This window comes from Pelmatolapia mariae, linkage group LG3_W (assembly GCF_036321145.2).
Source record: "Pelmatolapia mariae isolate MD_Pm_ZW linkage group LG3_W, Pm_UMD_F_2, whole genome shotgun sequence".
Lineage (NCBI taxonomy): Eukaryota > Metazoa > Chordata > Actinopteri > Cichliformes > Cichlidae > Pelmatolapia > Pelmatolapia mariae.
The window spans coordinates 24414741-24436036 of NC_086229.1; the positions used below are offsets into that span (position 1 = coordinate 24414741).

Below are 21296 nucleotides of genomic sequence, written 5' to 3' on the forward strand. Positions count from 1 at the left end.
TTGGAGACTTTGCTCCGTCTACGCCATTTTTCACATTACTCCTTTCCTCCTCTCTTGTTTTCGAGTCTTCTCCCGGAAGTGAAAAAAACTCAAGGTCATGAACTCACGTAACGTAGCATAAGAAAATAATTTTTAAACCTCTTCTCTTTTTAAAGACATTCAAATTCCGTGAAATTATGTTTCAAAGTAACTGATTTTAAACACAACTATTTATGCATTTTCATACATTTATTTATATCAAATATTTATGCAAATTTTACACAAGGCTCCAGCCTGTCTCTCTCAACCACCCAGGTTAGGAGGGAACTGAGGAGGATTAAAGCCAAGAAGGCAGCGGGTCCAGATGGCATCAGCTCGAGGGTCGTCAGGTCCTGCGCGGACCAACTCTGTGGTGTGATGGAGCACCTCTTCAACCTGAGCCTGAGGCTGGGAAGAGTCCCACAGCTCTGGAAAACCTCCTGTGTTGTACCAGTGCCAAAGACTTCACGCCCCAAGGACCTCAACAGCTACAGGCCGGTGGCTCTGACATCCCACCTGATGAAGACCCTGGAGCGGTTGGTCCTGGCTCAGCTTTGGCACCTGGTGAGCTCATCACTGGACCCACTTCAGTTTGCCTACCAGCCTGGCATTGGAGCGGATGATGCCGTCATTCACCTCCTACATCGTTCCCTCGCTCACCTGGAGACCGCTGGGAGCACTGTGAGCATCATGTTCTTTGATTTCTCCAGTGCCTTCAACACTATTCTTCCCTCGGTTCTGAAGGACATCCTGGAGAACTCTGGAGTGGACCATCACCTCACAGCATGGATACTGGACTACCTCACCGACCGACCACAGTATGTGAGAACTCAGGGCTGTGTGTCGGACAGGGTCGTCTGCAGTACGGGGGCCCCACAGGGAACGGTTCTGGCTCTGTTCCTCTTCACCATCTACACTGCAGACTTCTCCCACAACTCCACCCAGTGCTTCCTGCAGAAGTTCTCTGATGACTCTGCAATAGTCGGCCTCATCACTGATGGGGACGACAAGGAGTAGAGAGGACTGACTCAAGACTTTGTGGACTGGTGCCAGCTGAACTACCTCCAGATCAACGCCAGTAAAACCAAGGAGCTGGTGGTAGACTTCCGCAGGCACAAGCATCCTCCACTGCAACCACTGAACATCCAAGGTATGGACATCGAGGCTGTGGACAGCTACAGGTACCTTGGTGTTCATCTGAACAGCAAACTGGACTGGACTCATAACTCAGATGCCCTCTACAGGAAAGGGCAGAGCAGACTGTACCTGCTGCGGAGACTCAGGTCGTTTGGAGTAGAGGGCCCACTCCTGAAGACCTTCTATGACTCTGTGGTGGCCTCAGCCATCTTTTATGGTGTGGTCTGCTGGGGCGGCAGCATCTCTGCTGGGGACAGGAAAAGACTGAACAGGCTGATCCGAAGGGCCAGCTTTGTTCTAGGATGCCCTCTGGACCCAGTGGAGGTGGTGAGTGACAGGAGAATGGTGGCTAAGCTGTCATCCCTGTTGGACAACATCTCCCACCCCATGCATGAGACTGTGACAGCACTGAGCAGCTCTTTCAGTGGGAGACTGCGGCACCCACAGTGTGGGACAGAGAGATTTTGGAGGTCTTTCCTCCCCACTGCTGTCAGACTCCACAACAAAGACTTTAACTGATCAAACACACACATCCACACATGTGCAATAACACTAATGTGCAAATGATCTTTTCTGGCATCGTTGTATTTTTACTCAGTTGTATATAACATTTGTATTCTGTTTTTATGCTATTGTATATTTTATTCTATTTTATTCTACTGTATATAGTATTTTATTTTATTCTGTTTTGTACAGTTGTGTACTGTATTTATTCTTATTTTATTTTATTCTAATTTTTGCTTCATAACTTTTGCACTGTCCACTTCCTGCTGTGACAAAACAAATTTCCCACATGTGGGACTAATAAAGGTTATCTTATCTTATCTTATCTTTATAAAACTTGAAACTTGAAAAGTGTAGCAGGTTTGGACTTGTTGGTCTGAGGCTGAAGTTAAGTGAGGAGCTCAGACTTGTGAGAATAAGAGGACTCACTTGTAGAACTTCTATCAGACACTTTAAAGGTTTTTCATGGAAATCATTGAGGACCCACAGTGGGCCCACAGACTGTGAAACCTTTGATTTATTATTTATTGCTGCAGTCAGTGGAACATTTAGAGAATAATGATGAACACGTTTGAACTGATTATATCTAAATCAATGTGTAAAATCAGCTCCAAACCAATCAAGAAGAACAGTTATTCACTGTAGTGAGATAGGAAGTCAAAGTTTCCAGTTAAAACAAGTAGAAGAAGAAACATGGAGCTGATAAAGTGTAACATGAGTTTGTAATGAAGAGGCTTCCTGCTCTGCAGCAAACTGTTCACTTCAGATTGGATTAAGGACACAGCTCAGCTAAAAACAGCTTCCACTAACACACTGAGTGTTTCTGTGATCTGCACTGGAACCAGTTTAAAGTGTCACTACAATAGAAACTACAATAGAAACTAGAATAGAAACATCATTTTACCACTGTGCTTAGTAACAGGACAGAAAACCTCAACCAAACATTTCTACATGTTCTGTAGTCTAGACTCCATTTCTGCTTTTGTTTCATCCAAACGTCCTCATAAACAACTCTGTGTGTTTGGTTCCTTATTAAAGTTTCACTTCTTTTTACTGAACTCAGTGTCAGATGATCGTATTCAGCACAAATCTGCTGCTCCATATTTCACGGTATTGAACTCACTCTGCTGATCGTCTTTGAATCTTGGATCGGGAGGTAAAGCCAGTGAATATTTGGTGTTTAAATAACTTTTTTTACACTTTGTTTTTGAGAGAAAAAAGATTTCAGATTAACTGGTGTTCCTGCTGCTGCGCTGATGCCTGTTCATAATTTCACCAAAGTTAATAAACTGTTGGCTAAATGTTCTTGTTGTCAGAGGTAAACAGAGCTGAGGGGAGCAGATAATAAGGATTAAATGAGGATTAAATGCATTAAATATAATGCTGAACAACTAAATTTTTCGTAAACTTATTTACAGCGACTCATGTCATATGCACCCAAATTTCCAGCTTGCAGTGGGGAGGAAAGAAAAATCTAGAGCTAGGCAACTGCTATGCTCACTGCACAGTGGTGCATTCAATGACTCCCAAATGATTAAAAATCTCATACTTCAAAAAATAACCTGGGTTACATGCACATGTATATTAATGATTTGTGTTTCCTCTGCAGGTGAAGGTAAAAAGTGTGTGTGAGCTGAATTCAGCAGCATGGGTGCCAGTGAGAGCAAACAGGAGGGAGCCTCTCCCTCTAAAACCACTCTGTGTGGGGAACATGAGAGCCAGACCAAAGCTCAGAGGTGAGATGACCATCTCTAACTGACCATGACTCTTCTCAATGTCACAGCTCAGCACTCACATCACTGCTCCATCATTATTTACAGGAACCCACCTGGACCTCCACCCAGCTCTGTGTCCTTACAGAGTGATGCATCTAAAGAAGAGCCCTTAAACTTTAAAGCCCAGCCTCTGTCTGCTGCAGGGAGGTGAGCTGTTAGTAAGATGAACTCTTTGATTTAAATGATTTTGATGTTTCCTGGTTTCTAAAATGTAGGAGAGCAGTGTCTCAAAGGACGCACAGGCTCAGCTGTAACTGTCAGTTTATCTCGTTTTAAGACACATGTGGACACAATTGGCTTTTTTTTTTTTAACTATTTACTTTAATCACAGGTTTAAATTTAGACGTCACACATCTGGATCCTAAACTATGATAGAAACAGCTGCTAGCAGTGGGTAGTTTGACTTTAGTCTGGTGGCTAAGCCAACAGAAACAAGCGTGCCAGCTGTGCTCTGTGAGGATGATACGCTGCTCTAGAAAGCAAACAAAGGCTTGTGCAGCTCCTCTTCAGAAAAGTGTTCAGACAGCAGCTGCTTTATTACATAAAGGCTCGTTGTGGTGAGCCCAGATGTGTGTGTAGCTGCTAGGTAAAGGAGAAACATCACAGTCAGATCTCCATCCCGCCTTTATTAATGAACTTCCTGTTGGTTGCAGATGACAGGAACACTAAGTGTTTATTTTACGTGATGCTGCAGGATTTGTTAACATTTCCATGATGGTAACATCTCCTCGTCTAACTGTAAACACATGAATGCTCCTAACGGCAGCTATGACAGCCACAGATGAAGTAACAGAGGCAGCTTTATTTCAGCTGTGAACATGCAAACACTAGAAATAAGGGAACATAACTGTAAGTTTGCGGTGAATGAAGCCTCAGCTTGACGCTCCACTTTGTCCCTGTTTTATTTCTCCAAACATCCACATCAGGAGTCTTTTATCGAGTTTTAAAATATTTACTTACAAATGTCCAAAGATGGGTTCAGGATACCTGAATCCACAATTATTAAACAGTTAAAGTTCAAACAGATGCAGAGAGATCGAGAGGTCAAAAAACTGTGTTGCTCCACTCTCCTCACTTCCTGTATCTGCCAGACTATCAAAATAAAAGCTGACATTTTAAATACAAGAAATCAACCTTAATTCATTATTCTTAGATGTTAATCTCTAAATATTTCTTCCAATTTTTGTGGACATTTTTAAATAAAACTGCAACCACCTGGTAAGTGTGCCTTTTGAAGTGAGATTTATTAAAAAACACTGCAGTGGAGAAAACATTCATTTCAAACACCAAAATGGTTTTCTGAGGAAGGACAGTGCCCCGAACTCTTTTATACCCCCTCTGACAAAAAGAACATTCCACAGCACATCATATATCGCTATACCTTCCGTCCAGGTCATCCTTGACCCCTCTCACTCTAAGAAAAGTTACGACCACCCGTCACCTCCCTTGAGCAGGGTGCCTGGATGTGTTCAACTCTACAACGGGCCCTCTGTGAAGGTGCAATAAACATGAGGCCCACTTGTGATAACATTCCACCTGCATACAAATTGTGACAGGAGTAATCTTAGTATAATAAAGTGATATAGTTGAACTGAAGCAGAACTGAACACACTGAACTCCAGACAAGGGACAATCAAAAGGAAAAACAAAGAAGGCACAGGAAACAGAACAGAGCTGCTCCTTCTCTGATTTTAAAGTGATGAAAACCACATTTGGAAAAACATATAAATAATCTAGTGTGAACATGGGTCACAATCAGCCAAGGTTTTCAGGTGAGCCACCTTGGCTCGTGTGATTAGGTAGGGGGTCCATTGTCCCTCTTGGGGGGACACTCCCACAGAGCTTAAATCTGGGACTCTCCATCATTTGACCCTAGAACTGAAGAAGCTTCTTGGATGAGAGGTGAAACGTCTTCAAACAACTTAAAGAAGTCCAGACACTTTTCTTTCCAAGCTCCTTAGACCACATCCCTTCACAATAAAACATTCAAAAATCAAACAGGAAGCTGATAGTAGATAACAGTGATGAGTGCCAAAATAAGGTGCGAGGAACTAAATAAAAGTATTTAGGATTATTTACATCTATTGTGGCTCCTAATTATGGAATAACTTGCCCTTGCATGTTAGTGAGGCCCCTTTACTGTCCACTTTTAAAACACGTCTTAAAACCTGTTTTTATTCAATGGCTTTTGACCATAGTGACACTAATTTCTCTTGTAATTAAATTAGTTATTAACTGACAAATTAATAACTTTACATAGTTTCTTTTATTTGGCTTTATTTTTATCTTGTGCAATTTTATTATGTAATTCAAATGTACAGCACTTTGTGTCAGTTGTCAGTTGGTTACATTAAAGTACTTTATAAATAATGATGATGATGATGACGTAACTGGATCACAAATGCCTGTTGTAAATTTAGGGCCACGTGGTTTTTGTTTTTTTTTGACTTGCAATTTCTGACTGGTTGAATAGACATGAACATGGCATCATTAAAGAGAGGTGTCAATCATACAAATCACCCAATAGAAGCCGAACTTCGAGGCCTTTAGAATTGAAAGCACCCGAGTCCATTTAAACCATCTATGACGCACAGGAAAATGGGCCTGCTGGACATGAGTGTGTGGGTAATTCTTCAACAGTATGAAAAAAAAAAAACAAGCATTTTTAGACATGTAATTACAATTCAATCATTTCTGATTTATTTTCTGGTTTAATTTCTGATTCTGTTCAATACCTAAAAATATTCAACCTATATGGTGTCCAATGTGTGCACAATTTTGACACTCTGCACAAGGCCTGAATATTTATTTGTTAGAATTGCAGTAAGTTTTTTATTCATTCCTACCTCATCTTGTCTGTTTTGTTTTTGATTTTCTTAATGTTACTGTACTCGAGTAACTGTAACCCACATAGTTTCCCTAGGGATTAATAAAGTATTTTGATTCCTCTTTCTTTGTAATTGTTGTTTGATTTGACAATAGGACCAGTGTGCAGTGTGGGTTATCCTCAGACTGAGTGGGAGAGGGTTGGCCCACTGCATGAACCCCTGACCTTTACCGAGTTAGCTGTGGGTTGATTGTAATAACTGAGAGTGGGAACACCGATCTTCTCCTCACCCTATGCCGGCCCCTCTCAACAGTTTCTGACCGTGTTTCTGTTGCACATATGCTAACAATGCTAATGCTAAAGGCTGCATAACTGATGTTAAACTGGGACAAAAACTACATGTTGTGTTGTTCAATAATAAAGACACAGCAAAGGCAAAGATGTTTGGACTTGTGTGTGTTTGATCCTGCAGCTGGAGCAGCTGTCAGAAACCACATCTGTAATGTGACACCGAGTACAGTTTGACTGACAGCTGGGACACTTTTTAGATTCATGTTTTAGCTGCTTAGAGTTTATGCTGGAGGGGAACCTGCTCAACTTGGATATGTTTCTGGTTCTGCAGACAGTGCATCTGCTCATACTGGGACCAGTCTGCTTCATCAGGAGACTCCTCCTGTCCCCAGTGTGGAGAAAGATCCAGAAGCAGAGCTGGACTGCAGACAGCCAGTCAGAGCAGCTGTGTACAAAGTAAGACTGAACATCTGTCTGCTGATGGACTCATTTCTGAAAACTGGACTTCTTGTTGTTGTTCAGACATTGAAGAGTTTTCTTTCTGTTTTTCTTTCAGCAGATGTTGGTCTGCAGGAGGTTTTAGAGGAACATAAGATCAGTCTGAGGAGGAGATGTGAACGTGTGACTGAAGGAAGTGATGAAACAGGAAGTAGAACCCTCCTCAACAGGATCTACACTGAGCTCTACATCACAGAGGGACAGAGTGAAGAGGTTCATACCCAACATGAGGTGAGGCAGCTGGAGACAGCTTCCAAGATGGACGCCCTCCATGACGCTCCAATCAGGTGCCAGGACATCTTTAAAGCCTTACCTGACCAACAGAGACCCATCAGAGTGGTTCTGACCAACGGCGTGGCTGGTGTTGGAAAAACCTTCTCAGTGCAGAAGTTCACTCTGGACTGGGCAGAGGGCTTGGAGAACCAACATGTCAGTGTGGTGGTTCTGCTTTCATTCAGGGAGCTGAACCTGATCAGAGATGAGCAGTACAGTCTTCTGGAGCTGCTCCATGTTTTCCATCCAACACTACAGAAGGTCACAGCAGAGAAGCTGGCTGTCTCTCAGCTTTTGTTCATCTTTGACGGCCTGGATGAAAGCAGACTTTCATTGGATTTCACCAACAGGAAGCTGCTGTCTGATGTCACACAGAAGTCATCAGTCAGCCAGCTGCTGACAAACCTCATCCAGGGGAATCTGCTTCCCTCGGCTCTCGTCTGGATAACTTCCCGACCCGCAGCAGCCAATCAGATCCCTCCTACATGTGTTGACAGGCTAACAGAAGTACGAGGTTTCACTGACGCCCAGAAGGAGGAGTACTTCAGGAGGAGATTCAGTGATGAAGAGCTGTCCAGCAGAATCATCTCCCACATGAAGACATGCAGGAGCCTCCACATCATGTGTAGCATCCCAGTCTTCTGCTGGATCACTGCTACAGTTCTGGAGCACATGTTGACTACAGAGCAGAGAGGAGAGCTGCCCAAGACCCTGACTGACATGTACTCACACTTCCTGCTGGTTCAGACAAAGAGGAAGAAGAACAAGTACCACGAGGGACATGAGACGAGTCCACAGGAGCTGACGGAGGCTGACAGGGAAGTTCTTCTGAAGCTGGGGAGGCTGGCGTTTGAACATCTGGAGAAAGGAAACATCATGTTCTACCAAGAAGACCTGGAGCAGTGTGGTCTGGATGTGACAGAGGCCTCGGTGTACTCAGGAGTTTGTACAGAGATCTTCAAAAGAGAGTGTGTGATCTTCCAGAAACCAGTCTACTGCTTTGTTCATCTGAGCATTCAGGAGTTTCTGGCTGCTGTCTACATGTTCCACTGTCACACCAACAGGAAGACAAAGGTGTTGGAGTCGTACCTCGGGAAAAACTATTGGAAATCAGGTCAGGATGATTTCCTGGATGATTTGCTTTATGATTTCCTGGATGAATCCTCTGTGGATGAGTTGCTAAAGAGAGTCATGAAGAAATCCCTCCAGAGTAAAAATGGCCACCTGGACCTGTTGGTTCGCTTCCTTCATGGCCTCTGTCTGGAGTCCAACCAGAGACTCTTAGTTTGTCTGCTGGGTCAGACAGAGATCAGACCAAAAACCATCCAGAGAGTCATCAACAACATGAAGAACATGAGCAGTGATAAATTCTCTCCTGACAGAAGCATCAACATCTTCCTCTGTCTGATGGAGATGAACGACCTCTCAGTACATCAGGAGATCCAAGAGTTCCTGAAGTCAGAGAACAGATCAAAGAAGAAACTCTCTGAGATCCACTGCTCAGCTCTGGCCTTCATGCTGCAGATGTCAGAGGAGGTTGTGGATGAGTTGGACCTGCAGAAGTACAACACATCAGAGCGGGGACGACGGAGACTGATTCCAGCTGTGAGGAACTGCAGAAAGGCTCGGTGAGTCCAGATTGGTTCATCAATGTCATCAGAGAAGGGTAGGTTTGTTATTCAGAAATGCATCAGGGTTTCTGTAGGTTATTAAAAAGCCTGAAATTGAAATGAAAGAAAATAACAAATTTCAGATCACATTTCTAAATTAAATAGCTATCAGTGTTATTTTGTATATGAATACATACCATAGCCATTATGGTAGATTATGTAAGTCAGTTTTCCATTGTTTTATGGCATCTAATTTTAATATCCCCTTTGTTATTGCACATGTTAGATTAATAGATATACACAGTACTAACTTACTCTCATTAGTTTGAGTTTCTCAGATAAAATGATGTTTTGTGTTGATCAGGAAATGTGTGTGTGCACTTAGCATGATCCTGCATTGGTAGTCGTACGCTGTGTGTTGCAGACTCACATCTACATGTAGTACCTGTGTTGTGTCATTAGGGGGCAGTATTTTAAATGTGCTGCTGCTGTTGTTGGTCATTCAGACGCTGCTGTTAGAGAGACAGAAATAAGAATCTATGAAGAGCTTCTTTGTAGTGAAGTGAATTCTAATGTTACAAACAGAGACAAATATTCAGAGAAGTCACCATCTGAGCTTCTCCTCTGACTACAGACAGAACTACAGACACAGAGTTTAGTGGCATAAATATGGTGAGTGAGGATGAAGGTGCCAAGGAAGACTCTGGTTTAGTGTGATTAAAGTGTGATGTACTGATGAGTGACAGTAATGTGGTCCAGAGTGCGGGTCAGAGGTGAACCAGCTGTGCTCTCTTACTGCCAACAGTGGGACAAACTGAGTGAGAAGACACTGCTGACATCTGGACTGAACATGTGTCAAATATGTGAGCTAACACTGATGTCACAGCAGCACATGGATTCACTCTCATTCCTGCTGCTGCTCCTAATGACCAATGTCTGACTTCATGTCCTCATTAATCAGAGAGCTGATTGTTCAATGTTTACTTGTTGCTGCTGAAATATCATCCCTATTTTCTGCTGATGGAATTCACTGCTGTGTTTTTGGCTGCTGTTTACATTCCCGAGCTACCTTCCTGGCACCGTTCGCCAAACGTCATGATGTCATCAGTGCTTTATAGACGGTGGAAGGTTTAGGTTGTAACCACAAAGTGTTTGTGTCCGTACGCTGCAGCCTTCCACACCATCCTTTATTGTACAGACTCAGCAGCAGCTCCATGGATCCCAAATCCAAGAGTGGAGAACAGATTTGAAGTGTGTCACATCCATATAGTCACAGCTGTTTCCACCATGTTTCCACTGATATTCAAGGTTTAAGGTTCTTTATTCGTCACATGCATAGTTGTACAAGTGTAGCACCCAACTCAAGTAGCTCAGGATTAACCCTCGGTTAAGGTGGTGATAGTACTATGAGCGGGGCCCTGGGTACGTTACTTAATTGTACTGGTAAACAGGAGAAACAATAATTAACCAGTTTAACCTTTGTACTTAATATTGGCGGTGCCTCCACTTAGTGAAAATAATATGAGTTCTGTTTAATCTTCACTAAGAATAATAAATTTATCTAACATGTTAAACCTCTTTTTTACCTTTTTAGTAACCCTCATCACTTATAAACTCTGTAAATAATAATTATGACACAAGACAAAACTTTAAATCCAAGATGTGAAATTTAGTCAAAATAAAGTATGATTTAAATAAAAAAAAAAATACAATATTCCAAGTTCTGAAGTGTTTCCTTACAATTCAATTTGATGTTTTTCTTCACAACTCAATGTTTTAGAAAACACATTTATCCAAAATACTCCCCTTTAAGTTCAGTTCAAATTTTGTAACCTTTGTGAGCTCATTCACTGAAACCGTTGCAGGCCTGATCGTTGCTTGGGCTCGTTGGACCAGAAAACATACAAATGGCCGCTTCACTTGTTAAACAAGCGGAAAACAAAACGCATGTGCTCAGGTCTACTCATGAATCCTTTGGGCTAAGTGTGAGGGCAAGCTGAGGGGCAGGCTCGGTTGGTGACTATGTGGCCTCCACTCGGCAACGTGGTCGGAATTAGCGGCATACCCGGGCTGCTGAGTACACTGGGACAAACACACCGAAATCCTATCCACAGCAGAAGGGTCCAGAGAATTCCTCTCAGTCCACTGTGCATTAGAAATTACTATTTAGTTCTATAGAATAATCTGTAGCTTACATACTCGGCATACATAGCTATTACAGGCTCTAAAATGCTAACATGCTAACTCGCGATTAACATCATACATTTTAAGCACTTATACATTCCGTTTAAGCTCAATGCTAACTCCACATTCAGTACTCACTCATCACAGGGTAAAACAGCCCATAACAGGAACGTAGACTCTGCATCCACGGCTATTATTTTACTATTCTCCCGTTAGCTCTGGTACACAACCTCCTCCGGTAACGTGCTGCTGCCGACTCTCACTATCTTACTTAGTGTTTTTTCCTTCCGCCTCGCTTAGATCCCGCCTTCCTCACGTCTGATTGGACAATAGGTTTACATCAACCAATGGGATAAAAGAAAATGCAAGACTGACAACCTAAAATGAACTTGTAAAAGAACTTGCAGCAAATACAAAGTTTTCCTTGTTTCACATTAGATAACAAACCTTTGGTTTTCTTGTAACTTATAACTCCATGAACACTTAAATTATGATTGACTTCTATTTATTGTGATTTTAAACACATTTTTAATGCAATTGAACTCTTTTTTTGTCTTTTAAACACATATATGAAATATTTACAATAAAGTCTTTACATGAAAATATTTATATCCTTTTAACCTGTAGGGTCTAAAATAAATATTTGAGACCAGGCTACACAAGTATAACACACAGTGAAATGTAACCTGACACGCTCAGGTGAGCGTGCTACTACTGCACAGGTTAGGTGAATGTGCAGTAGTAACACTGTACGCAGCAAGCAGGTGAATTCTGTACATTAATTGAATTAAATAACAATAGACAATCTGAACATTTTATAAATAGATAAAAATGGTTTCGGGCCCGGATGGCTTGGGGATAGAAGCTCCTCTTGAGTCTCTCTGTCCTTGCACGGATGATGCAGAACCTTCTGCCGGAAGGTTCAGTTGTGCAGTTGTCGTAGGGGGTACAGGCACTGCCTAGCCTTTTTGGTCTGGACCTGAATATGGGCAGACCATGTCATGTCTGAGAAGATGTGGACACTGACATACTTGAACGACTGCACCCTCTCCACTGGAGCTCTATTGATGATAATGGGCTTGTAGTCTTTGTGTTGACTCCTTCTGACGTCCACCACCAGCTCCTTGGTCTTCCCAACGTTCAGCTGGAGATGGTTGTCCTGGCACCATGATGCCAGATTCTTCACTTCATCCATGTAGGTTGCCTCATCATTGTTGGAGATGGCGCCCCACACCATTGTGTCGTCAGCAAACTTCACAATGGTCTTGGAGCCGTGGGTGGTGGATCTTTTGAAGCATGTGGGGACCACAGACCTTGCCAGGGACTCACTGAAGATGGAAGTGAACACACCTGGAGGAAAGGGGGCCCAGAGTGCTATCGCGATTAAAGTTGCCAAAAATGACAACTTCGGTTTTATTTTCATTTAGCTTTAAAAAATTTAATGACAACCACTGTTTGACATCGTCAAGGCAGCGTAATAAGAGCAAGGGATGGTCTGACCCAGCTTTTAAAGATAGATAAATCTGCAAATCATCAGCAAAACAATGAAATGAAATGCTGTACCACAAGAAGATGGAACCCAATGGCAACAAATAGAGTGCGAACAGGACAGGACCCAAAATGGAGCCTTGAGGTACACCATATTGAGGTACACCATATTTAAGAGGGGCTATTTTGGAGTTATGGGGGCCCATGTTGACATGAAAAGACCTTTCTGACAAGTAGGACTGAAACCACTGTAGGGCAGATCCTTTTAGGCCAGCATGAAATTCTAGCCATGATAGTAGGATGTCATGGTCGACCGTGTCAAAAGCTGCTGACATGTCCAATAATAAAAGGGCAGCAGGGTTGCCAGAGTCAGGAGTTAAAAAAATATCGTTAAAAATCCTTAAAAGTGCTGTCTCAGTACTATGAAGAGATTTAAAACCAGATTGAAATTTTTCAGAGATCATATTAAAATCAAGGTGGGCCTGCAACTGTAAGTAGACCGCTTTCTTCAAAACTTTAGACAGAAAAGGAAGCTTTGAGATTGGCCTGTAATTGGACAGAACAGTTGAGTCAAGGTTATTTTTTTAAGAAGAGGCTGAACTATAGTTTGTTTAAAGCATGATGGGACGCAGCCTGTAGCAAGGGGCGTATTAATTAATCTCAGGATAAAAGGCCCAACAGTATTAAAAGTGCTTTTAACCCTTTAAACCCGGGCACGCTCTGTTTTGCGTAACTATTTTTAAATCCCGGTAGCACTGCTACCACGTGAGCTAGTGCAATAATTTTTTTTGCATATGAAACCGGAGGAGTTGTACTTACATCTCATGCCATCAGCTTGTCCTAGGTCACGGTTTTCTTCCACAAATAGCTTTGCAAAAACTGCATAAAAAGCGCTTGCAGCAACAAAAACATAATATTCCAGAAACACTGTTCATAACACTTCCTAGGTTGGAATAGACGTCAGCGTGAACTTTCACATGTCCGCCATGACCTGCCCGAAACCGGAAGTGACGTCATTTTCGCGGAAATGTAGTTTTTTTTACCATCAGGGCCTCATGAGCCTGTACTGGTGTTTTTAAAAGTTATGTTTGACTTTATGACTTTCTGTGTCGTTTCTGGGATGCTTTGGACTCATATTGCACTGCTGGAAATAGTTTATTTTGATGCATATGCTGCTTTTTTGCAAATTCGCACTATAATTTTTATTTTCATTTTTCCTGCAGTATATAAAAATTGGTGTATCTCAAAAATAAAACTATGAAGACACTCAAAATAAATTTCCTGTGGTGGGAAACTATTTTGTGCAACTTTTTTGTATTTACAGTTTTGAGGGATAAGCCTCTTACATTTCTCTAACTAGAAATATATTTTAAAAAAAGAAAAATGATTTTCAATGTTTTTGTAGTTTATTGCACTTTTGGCAATTTATGTAATTACTATGCACTAATGCATACATATTATTAAAATTTGGGCTATAATGGTTGTATTGATGTATAGCAACTTGAAACGCTCCCAAAAATGGCACTACAGCATGTAAAAATATAATATAAGCTCTGGCGGACTTGGTTCTATGATAGGTCTTGAAGGGTTAAGCAAGCTTGGGGGGGAGACAATCAGAGGGGCAGTGTGATGATCTTAGGTTACTAACTACAGCTGTCAAGTCATTAAGGGAGGCAGGATCAAACTGCTCTATGACAGCTAAGTAAGAGGAGCTGAAGCACAGATGTGAAGAGCAGATGTTTATCAGATTATGACGTCACTCTGTTTTGTCTTCATATACATTCAGTCTGTGTTTATAATGCAGATTTTCTGCTTTTATATTAACACATTTTATATTTTCTGTGATCACAGACTGGATGAGTGTGAACTCTCAGTGACTCACTTTGAAGTTGTGGCCTCAGCTCTGACGTCCAGCCCCTCCCATCTGACAGAGCTGGACATGAGTGGAAACGACATGCAGGATTCAGCAGTGAAGCTTCTGTGTGCTGGACTGGAGAGTCCTAACTGTCGACTGGAGACTCTGAGGTGAGTTCACTGACTGCAGCTGTTGGTATTTTTCTATATTTCAGATCTTTGATTGATCTTTGAAATGTTCTTTAGCTCCTAAATGTTCAGGATGTGTCTGAAGACAAATGTGAAGAAGTTTGAGTGCTTTCAGAAATGTTGTATTTGCAAACAACTGAACAACAGTTTTTCCTTTTGGCTCCAAACAAAGGTGACAGACTTGAGCAGGGTTCATTTAAAGGCCAACAGAAGTGGAGTGGTGAGGTGAAGCTGTTTGACACGACAGTTTTTCAGCCTCCACAAGTTCATGTTGTGCTCCATCAGTCAGTGAAGATGAAGTCAGTACTGATGAGGCTGTAGAGTGTGTGAGCGATGTAAATGAGGCTGTTGAAGATCTGATGATAGCAGATAAAATCAGGCTGCAGAGACTTTGAGCTTGTGTGGAAACAGAGACAAAAGAAAGACATGAATGTCAAAGCTAATAAAGGTGAAGTTAGGAGCTGTAATGATGCTCATGGTATCAGAAGCTTAAATACACAAACAGTACACATATGCTTTCAATTGTGTTTCTAGGTAGCTCTGTTTTGGAAGTTCACTTAACGCTAGAAATGTGCTTTTTGGAGTTTGTACGTGCTTAGTCTCTAGGTGCCACCGCATATATTTATATATAAACATATATAAATAAACCACGTTTTTTTTTTTTTTTACATTAGTAATTCCTTTTGGGCTTAATTTTATATTGTTGTTAATAATAAATTAATTAAAGCAACAAAACAACCTGAAGAGCCGGTTGGGAGCTGAAAGAGCCGGCTCTTTTTAGTGAGCTGAGCCGAAAGAGCCGGTTATCTAAAAAGAGCCGAAAATCCCATCACTATCACATTCTATACTGCTTAATGTCACATGGTGGAAGAAAAACACTAAATAATAAACCAAATACTAACGTACTTACTATATATGCCAGCACATGTTTCCTCACATGTGTTGAAGATCTCGTGGACTGGGGCCTCTGCTAGACATTCCCAGCACACCCTCACTAGGCGTTTAGGTGCTCCGGGTCTGTCCAGCGTCCTCCCCCGCCACCTGATCCAACTCACCACCAGGTGGTGATCACTTGACAGCTTAGCCCCTCTCTTTACCCGAGTGTCCAGAACATATGGTCGCAGGTCTGGTGATACGATTACAAAGTCGATCATCGACCTGCAGCCTAGAGTGTTCTGGTGCCACGTGCACTTATGGACACTCTTATGTTTGAACAAGGTGTTCGTTATGGCCAAACTGTGATTTGCACAGAAGTCCAATAACAAAACACTGCTCGGATTCAGATCAGGGAGGCCATTCCTCCCAATCACGCCCCTCCAGGTCTCGCATCAAAGTCTCCCTGCAGGACAACAGAGTCTCCAGGTGGGGCACCTTCCAGAGTCCAGCCCCTCTCCAGGAGACTGGTTCCAGAGCCCAAGCCATGCATAGAGGTGAGCCCGACTATCTAGCCGGTACCTCTCAACCTCACGCACTAACTCAGGCTCCTTCCCCACCAGAGAGGTGACATTCCATGTCCCTATTGTCAGTCTTGGCAGCCAGGGATCAGTCCGCCAGGGCCTCCGCTCCTGGCCGCCGCCCGGCACACAATGCACCCGGCCCCTATGGCGTCTCCTGCGGGTGGTGGGCCTGCGGGAGGATGGGCCCATGTCTCCTCTTCTGGCTGTGCCCGGCCGGGCCCCATAGACTAAGGCCCGGCCACCAGACGTTCACCCTCGGGCACCCTCCCCGGGCCTGGCTCCAGGGCAGGGCCCCGGTAACCCTATCCCGGGCAGGGTAAACTGTTTCCTCGATGTTCTCTTCATAAGGGTCTTCTGAATCACTCTTTGTCTGGTCCCTCACCCAGGACCAATTTGCCATGGGAGACCCTACCAGGGGGCAAAAGCCCCCAGACAACATAGCCCCTGGGATCCCTGGGACACACAAACCCCTCCACCATGATAAGGTAGCGATTCACGGAGAGGTGTGCGGTGTGCGGGAGTATGGGGTGTCTTTGTAATAAACCCTTTTCTTAAATTGACCTCCCCCAAAGTTGACCTCTGCCTCCCTCTTTTATATTATCTTCCAAGACCCCAGCCAAGCCAGGTCGTAACAGTGTACAGAATAGCTTAAATCATTTTGGAGCCCTCACTGGAATATGGAAAGGAAGCATCACAGTCCAGCTTCACTGAAGCTTTAATGTCTCTGATATGAAATGAGAATTGAAGCAGCCACAGCTTTTTCATGAGCAGAGATGGGCAGTAACGCATTACTTGTAACGCCTTACTGTAATCTGATTACTTTTTTCAAGTAACGAGTAAAGTAAGGGATTACTATTGCAAAAACGGTAATTAGATTACCGTTACTTTCCTGTAGGAACGCTGCATTACTGCGTTACTAAAACCGTGATTTTGTTTTCCTTGAATGTCTAATGACAGTGGCGTAAGCGAGTGCGACGTTCTTGACAACAGCTGTGTGCAGATCAATAATGGATAATATATCGAGTGCGGGAGAGAGTATGAGCGTGCAAGATTAAAACTAATAAAACAACTTTTAAAAAGAGACTTTTTCTGCATAATCCATCATACAAAATGTAATCAAATGAAAAAGTAGAATTGGGCTGAAAGATCTATTGCTTTATTACCTTTTCAGGTTATAAATCGTGTTTTTAAAAAGTAACTAAGTAACTAAGTAATTAATTACTTTTGAAAATAAGTAATCAGCAAAGTAACGGGATTACTTTTTGAGGGAAGTAATCAGTAATTAGTTACTGATTACTTTTTTCAAGTAACTTGACCAACACTTTTCATGAGTGGAAATCCACTGTGACTGTGAGCTGCTGCTAAAGCCTCCAGATTAGCCAGCATCTCATCCTGCTCAACATTTTCTCACCAACTTTAATGGAAGTGTGATGTTTTCAGCTGGAGTGATGGTCAGCATGGCCTTCCTCTCCTCTTCTTCTCCTCTTCCTCTTTCATTTGTAAAGCCACGTCTGCTACTTTCATTCATTTGGAAGTCCTGTAGCTGAATTTGGGAGAGACTAATAGCCTTGGCAGCAGAGGGGAGAAAGGCTGTAACACCACCACTTTATTCTTTTCTAACTGTCACATCATTTTATCAGAAAACATATGCATGCTCATGTTTTTAGTATGTTTGGCTTGAAAAGCTAAAATGTAAATAGATCAAATGGTGCTCTTTATTATCGTGTTGGTTTTGTTTCCTGTCTATTGGATGGAGCCCAGCTGTGCATGGCCCCTGGGCCGGTGGTCAGAGTGTGTGTTGGATAATCTGGCCCAGGATGAGGCCAAACTGAAATGGGATTTAAAGTCTGTCACATATTTAAGCTCAGTGTAGTTTCAATTCTGCCTAATTTAAAAAATAACCCAAAGCTTTTTTTCTCTGTTCTTTTTTATACTGTAGACTTTCTTTGATACTGTGTTCAAAAGGAGCGGCTTTTACTCTGAAGGCGAGCTGTCTCTGTTTTCTGTTCAGGTTGGATGCTTTGGTGTGTTGAAATGTGTTACACATCTGTGTCCAAAGTTCACACGCTGTTCAGGAGACATCGTCTGTTGAAGAATAAATTCACAGCTATCAGCATGGGTACAACTTTTTGCTGAACATTGGGGGGATCTCTGTTTAAAGAGATGAATTCTGGGATATGGTAGGCCACGAAGGACACACCCAACCCGTCCTTCAAATTCGGGTGAATGAAGGACGCATTTGTCGGCCGCGTTTGAAGGAGTCGACGAATTGGGACAGCCTTCGTCACTGGGCTTAGACGTAATCAGCCTTCAAATGCGGCCTCCGGAGGATCCAGCCGACGTTTTGGGACAAAGCTACAGTGAATACTTTGGCTATAAATTAGGTAGTGAGTACACAGAAAGTGTACTTCGGATGAAGCAGGTGAAGAATATACTATGAAAAAAAGAATGTATCTGACAGTTTTTAATTAAATTACTTAGCAGATAAGCTACTCAGAAACACCACTGTGTTTGAGCAAGAACAAGAAGTAATACTCTACCGCAGAGTGAACACCAAGTGACAGCGCCACCAAAGAGGAGGAGGCCCCGGGAGAGACCCAGGACATGCTGGAGCGATTAAATCTCTCGGCTGGCCTGGGAACACCATGGTGTTTCCCGGACAAGCTGGAGGAGGTGGCTGGGGAGAGGGAGGTGTGGGCTTCTCTGCTTGGGCCGCTGCCCCCGCGACCCGGCTTGGGATGAGTGGAAGAAAATGGTTGGATGGATGGATGGATGGATGGATGGATGGATGGACTATTTTGCTGGTAATAATTGGAATGATTAAAGAAAAACAAAAACCTATTTATGCAAGATCATTCATAATTTTATGGTGGGGTTATATTGGCTGGATCTGATTATTGGGGGCATCATAACCCCCTGAATCCCCCCCAGAATCAGAAATCAGAATCAGAATCAGAATCAGAAACAGCTTTATTTGTCACAAGCAGGTTGCCCTGCAGTGAGATGGGACCCCCCCGACCTTACACACATTACACAGACATCACTTGGGGTTACAAGTCGGAGATCGGAAGCGTTACAGAAAAGAACACTGAAATGTACACAACAACGGGAGAGTACAAGAGGAAAAAAAGAGACCTCCTCTCATGCTGTGCTTCCATGGCAGGACAGCACGGGAGCAGGAAACAAAAAAACTCCTCTGCACAAAAAAGCACATGAATAACCACAGCACAACATTATGAAAGACATGACAAGCCACAGGGTTGGGTAGGGGATATCATAACACAATCAACACAGTGTGCACATCTGATCTGGGACTGCTGCAAATTACGCCGCCAGCTGACCCGATGTCCACATCATGGGGGAGGTACGCATCGAAGACGTTGGGAGGGGGGGGGGGATCAGTGAGTGCTAATCAGTGTAAGTGTATGTGTATGCGTGTCCATAGTTCAGCGGAGACACTGTCCTTCGCCCTATCAGGCTAAGTAAACAGTCCTCCAGCCAATCCAGGTGGCCTTGCAAGGGATGGGAAGAATAGTCATCACAGTCGTTATCAGGGAGTAGTTGTTCGGCTCCAGCCTTGGGCCTGCAGCTGGCGCCGTGGTGATATCCGCATTTCGATATTGGTTTTGTTGATTTTTCATGCGAGCAGGCCAGGAGAATGTAAAGCTGCTCTTTTAACACTCCGACACTGGACTCTCAATCTCCCGTTGGATAGCCGTACAGCTGTAAGCGTCTCCAAGGTGTTGACCACGCTCCGTTTGTTGTGAGAGGTCGCGCCTCGTCCCATCGCTTCAATTCCAGTGGGCAGCCTTGGGGGGGGGGGGGTTTGAACAGCTGGTTCCGCTTTCTTATTTCTCCGATAAACCAGGGCCAGGCCAGCTCCAATCAGCAAGAACCCTGTTATCATGGTTCCGAATAGGTAGACATCTTCAGCGTCCTCGATCGACAGTCCCGCCAGGCACACGACCCTCCAGGTCTGCCACCCGTCCATCGTGTTTGTGAAAGTGAGCTTGTACTTTATCTCCTTTAATAATGTGACCGGAAAAAGGTGTTGTTGGACTTTAAATATATCAATTTCTTTCAAACTCTACCTTTAAAAGTGAAGCCATGTGGTTCCTTGAATGACAAACACGACTTTTTTAAGTCTTTTTCAGTTTTTTCATGATAAATGTACGACTTTAATGTGAAACATTCAGAGTTTTTTCTCATGTTGTGTTTCTTTGAAGCTGCTTCCTGTTGGCTTCAGCTGTTTGGAGTTTCCATTTTCTAAACTTCTACATTCTGAACCTTCTTCAGCTATGAACAGATTATGAAACACTGAATGATTTCAAGCTCACACTTTGTCTAATAAACTTACATCTTTCATTCTTGATACAGATTGAGTTACTGTGATTTGTCAAAGATCAGCTGTGATTATCTGGCAGCAGCGCTGAAGTCCAACCCCCCCCATCTGAGAGAGCTGGACCTGAGTAACAACTACCTGCAGGATTCAGGAGTGAAGCATCTGTGTGGTTTTCTGGAGAGTCCAGGATGTAAACTTGAAACTCTGAGGTCAGTCACCACATTTTAGATGTTCTGAGATGAATTTGATGTGAAAGTTGTGCTGACACTAAACTGCAGACATCAGGCTGATATTATACTGATCCACACTGAGGATCTTCATGGTAAAGTCTGTTTTCTTCTTTTCTGGTTTAGTCCATTGACTGTAGCAGAACAATGTTCACATTTCAAACCTCCAGAGAAGAAGAACAATCCTCCACTGGATAATTAACCGTGAAACTCTCCAACTGTTCATTCCACCTTAAAGTCTGTCTGACACTGAAATCTAAAGCAAAATGTGCGTTTGCTTTACAGACAGCAGTCCAACACAAACATACACACATCATCCAAAACACAGTCCAACATCCAAATCTCCTCCACTGCAGCATGAATGATGGGAAAGAGAAGGAGGAACACTCTGACATTCAGGGTTAGAATGAGTTTCATGAAGTAGACTGTGAAGATCAAAGCTGCATTAGAAGCTTACATGAATGAATGAGTGGACAGAAGTGGACAGAGATCATCTGAAGCACTTCAAAGGCTTTAAATCAGCATATTTCTCTTTATTCTTTATCAACTCTGTTAGTTTCTCTCAGTTTTCTGTGTAATGAAGCTAACAGCAGGCTAATAAGATGCTGACCAATAGGTTTCT

At 42.9% G+C, this 21296-nt stretch overlaps 1 protein-coding gene across 1 annotated transcript in view; it reads left to right on the top strand.

Moving 5' to 3' along the window:
• The window catches only part of LOC134624293 (NACHT, LRR and PYD domains-containing protein 12-like), a 521298-nt gene that overhangs the window by 213962 nt on the left and 286040 nt on the right, over nt 1–21296 (top strand). Inside the window, exons 4-7 of the mRNA XM_063469262.1 lie at nt 6884–7008; nt 7109–8951; nt 14457–14630; nt 20483–20656. Coding sequence (XP_063325332.1) covers nt 6884–7008; nt 7109–8951; nt 14457–14630; nt 20483–20656 — 2316 coding nt within the window. The remainder of the gene's footprint in view (nt 1–6883; nt 7009–7108; nt 8952–14456; nt 14631–20482; nt 20657–21296) is intronic.